This window comes from Sander lucioperca, chromosome 6 (assembly GCF_008315115.2).
Source record: "Sander lucioperca isolate FBNREF2018 chromosome 6, SLUC_FBN_1.2, whole genome shotgun sequence".
Classification (NCBI taxonomy): domain Eukaryota; kingdom Metazoa; phylum Chordata; class Actinopteri; order Perciformes; family Percidae; genus Sander; species Sander lucioperca.
In genome coordinates this window covers 22,891,651-22,894,732 of record NC_050178.1, presented here as the reverse complement: position 1 = coordinate 22,894,732, position 3,082 = coordinate 22,891,651, and the positions used below count along the sequence as shown (strand labels likewise).

At 40.4% G+C, this 3,082-nt stretch overlaps 1 protein-coding gene across 1 annotated transcript in view; it reads left to right on the top strand.

The window, feature by feature from the left end:
• The first annotated feature begins 208 nt into the window (after positions 1 to 208).
• The window catches only part of il17rd (interleukin 17 receptor D), a 67,964-nt gene continuing 65,090 nt past the window's right edge, over positions 209 to 3,082 (top strand). Inside the window, exon 1 of the mRNA XM_031301386.2 lies at positions 209 to 390. Coding sequence (XP_031157246.2) covers positions 271 to 390 — 120 coding nt within the window. The 5' untranslated portion in view covers positions 209 to 270. The remainder of the gene's footprint in view (positions 391 to 3,082) is intronic.

The window sequence follows — 3,082 nt, the reverse complement described above, 5'->3', positions numbered from 1 at the left end:
GACACCCACACAGGCACACAGACACACACTCCTGCAAAGTAATACACGCACGCGCGCGCACATACACACACAGACACACACACGCACAGACACGCGCACACACACACACTCCTGCAAAGTAACACGCACGCACGCGCGCACGCGCGCGCACACACACACACACACACACACACACACACACACACACACACACACACACACACACACACACACCTCCTCCTTCTCCGGTCTATCCTGGCTCTCTCAGAGTTGTTCAGACGTGAGGGAGGAATGGCGGCTCCTCGGAGTTTCTTCATCTCTCTCTCCGGTATATTTCTGGCTCTGTGTCTCTCTTGTGGATCTACGACCTCGGGCAGCAAAAGAGCAAACCAGGACCGATGCGGTTACAAGGTAAGCCTCACAACACCACCTATACCCTGTTGTTTTAACGACATTTAAGCTGCTGCTGCTGCGTCGTCTCAAGTGTCCACAAAAGTTCCGTTTTCGGAGATGGTTCCGTCTGTTTTCTGTCACCTCTTCCTGTGGATGCAGACTACACATGTTGTAGCCTATGACTGAACTAGTGGATAAATATAAGTTTATAATATAAGAGTAAATATAGGAAGTTGGAAGATACCATTTTGTATAAACATTAATAAGTCCGCAGTGGTTTTTAAAGTCAGGTTGCGTCAGTCAGGCTACCTATCTTACCTGTCTCTCGGAACTGTAGCTCAGCTCATTTTTACGTAACGTTAGAAACCAAACTCCTATGTATAAAGTGCTAATTTAAGGATCACTCGCTCTTCTGTAAATCTGCAGAACTCAGAAAACGGAATTTAAACGTTTTCTCAATGAGCATGAAGTCCTTCTGAAATCGGCATACATGTAATCACCATAGAGGACTTCAAACATCCAATGGGCGACAACCCAAAAAACTCTCAATTCTATCTGTCTCCCATGAAGATGGCGTGCGACTGACAAACTTTCCGAAATACGTTTTATATTGAGTACTTGACCTATGCTGGATTGAAAAGTAACTCCCAAAGCGCCTGTTTATGTGATTTTTGGCTTTCTGAAACAGCCTGCATTTGGATATATCAATAATCTGTAATAATAAGATTAAGGTTAAAGCTAGTAGTTAGTACTGTCTCTAAAGCCAGACCAAACTCCTTAAAAGAAAATGGTAATTGGACGTTTCCTCCCTTTGAAACAGCACCTTTTTAAACCATTTTTTTTATGCATCTGGTATATCTTTGGGTACATTACGCATATATAATCTATTCCGACGGTTGGAGGGTTATTTTTGCAGGCTAAGCAGAACCAGAGAATCAAAGGTAAGATAGAAGAAATAATAGTGGAATATTTGGTGCTGAATTAGATGATTTCTGAAAAATAAAACAGAGCCTCCACTTCTTCCCACTTGTGCTGTCTTCCCGTCGACCGTGCAACTTTTCATTTTTCTGGGTCAAAATTTACTTTTTTTTTTTCAACATCGTGCTCGTCTTTTTTCGACACTAATGTCGCTTTTCCCAAAAGTTTTTTTTATACTTTTTTTTAATGTCACTTTTTACCGATGTTTTTGTGATTTTTCCTGCGCATTTTTTGGACTTTGTTGTTGTTTTTTTCGCCACGTTTTTGAAGCTATTTCCGAGATTTTTCTCACTCTTTTTCAACATTCCTTTATCATGTTTTTTCTCCAAATGCTATAAAATTGAATAAAACGCCCACATCCAATGAAAGTACTAAGCTGATATTTTATTTGACTTGTGAAGAGTAACTGTTGCATGGAACCATCCACGTTATTTTTTGACAATTTGGTTGAAAGAAACCCAATATGGGTCAAATCTGACCCGAGGACAACGGGGAGGGTTAAGGGGATTACAGGTAGTAACGCTGGTTTCCTGCCTTTTGTGTGTTCTTTTGAAAACATTTGATGTGGAAGGAATATGTTAACTAATGCACCTCCTCCACACTGCTGTTCGTGAAATGGTCACGTAATTTAATCTGAATCATGTAGGCCTACACAAACACGTTTATCTCGTTTTTTTCGTGATGAAAAAAATCACTTTTTCTGGGATTTGGGGAGTTATTTTGTGTCTCTGGTGCTTCCACACGCATACAAACTTTGATCTAAATCCATCCATGGTGTTTAGAGTGAGATACGGTTTCTGAATGTGTCCTGCCTTCAGTCTCTGGGTGAGCTGGTCAAAATCTGCACGGCTTTCTACGTCACTAGCTGAGACGAGGGGGCTAGGGGGCTAACCGTTAGCATGCTAGCTTGTTCTCAATGGCAAAACACTGCTACAACACACACTAGTTCACCATAATCTACAAAATAAATTGTATAGAACTACTTCCATGTCCCTGTAATGCAAAGTTGGAAGTGTGCCCTCGTTTAGAAGAAGTCTCCCGGCTAATACTGCCTTGTACTGCTGAAGTTGGAGAAACAGCTAGCTAGCTCATGTAGTCCTTACCTAGCTACTGATCATGTGATCTTACCTAGCTACTGATCATGTGCGACTGCCAACAAAGATGTTCCAGCAGTGAGAAGTCTCACTCTGTAGCTAAAACAGAGAGCTGAACACAGGGTGAAAAGAGGAGCTGCAGCAATGTGCAGTACAACAAAAATATGGTGTTTTCTGAAAATTAAATCATGTAAACCTATTCTGGTACAACCTCTAAATACAATTATGAACCTGGAAAAGTTGCATAACATGGCCACTTTAAACTAATGGGAATCACAGCATGATTCTCAATGAGAAGATGACGTAGCACTGCAGCGTCACTCGAGTTCAACATGTGTGCACTTTAAAAAAGGTTAAGTCTGAAAAAGCCACCAGTTATGTTTTTAGTCAGATTTTGTGCTTAGAAACAACATTTTTCTGTTGGCAAAATGTCTTGAGATACCTCAAAACTTTATGCCAAAATATTCTTTACTCTTACGTCATGCAAACCATATTTTTTTTACATTATTGCATACATTTTTTCTGAATGATAAAGAACAGTTATTGGTCTTTTCGATAGGTTTTCCTGCTGTATTCCTGCTTCTACAATCTTTTTTTTTATAGAACATATCACAGCAGACTGATCTCATGAATGTCAT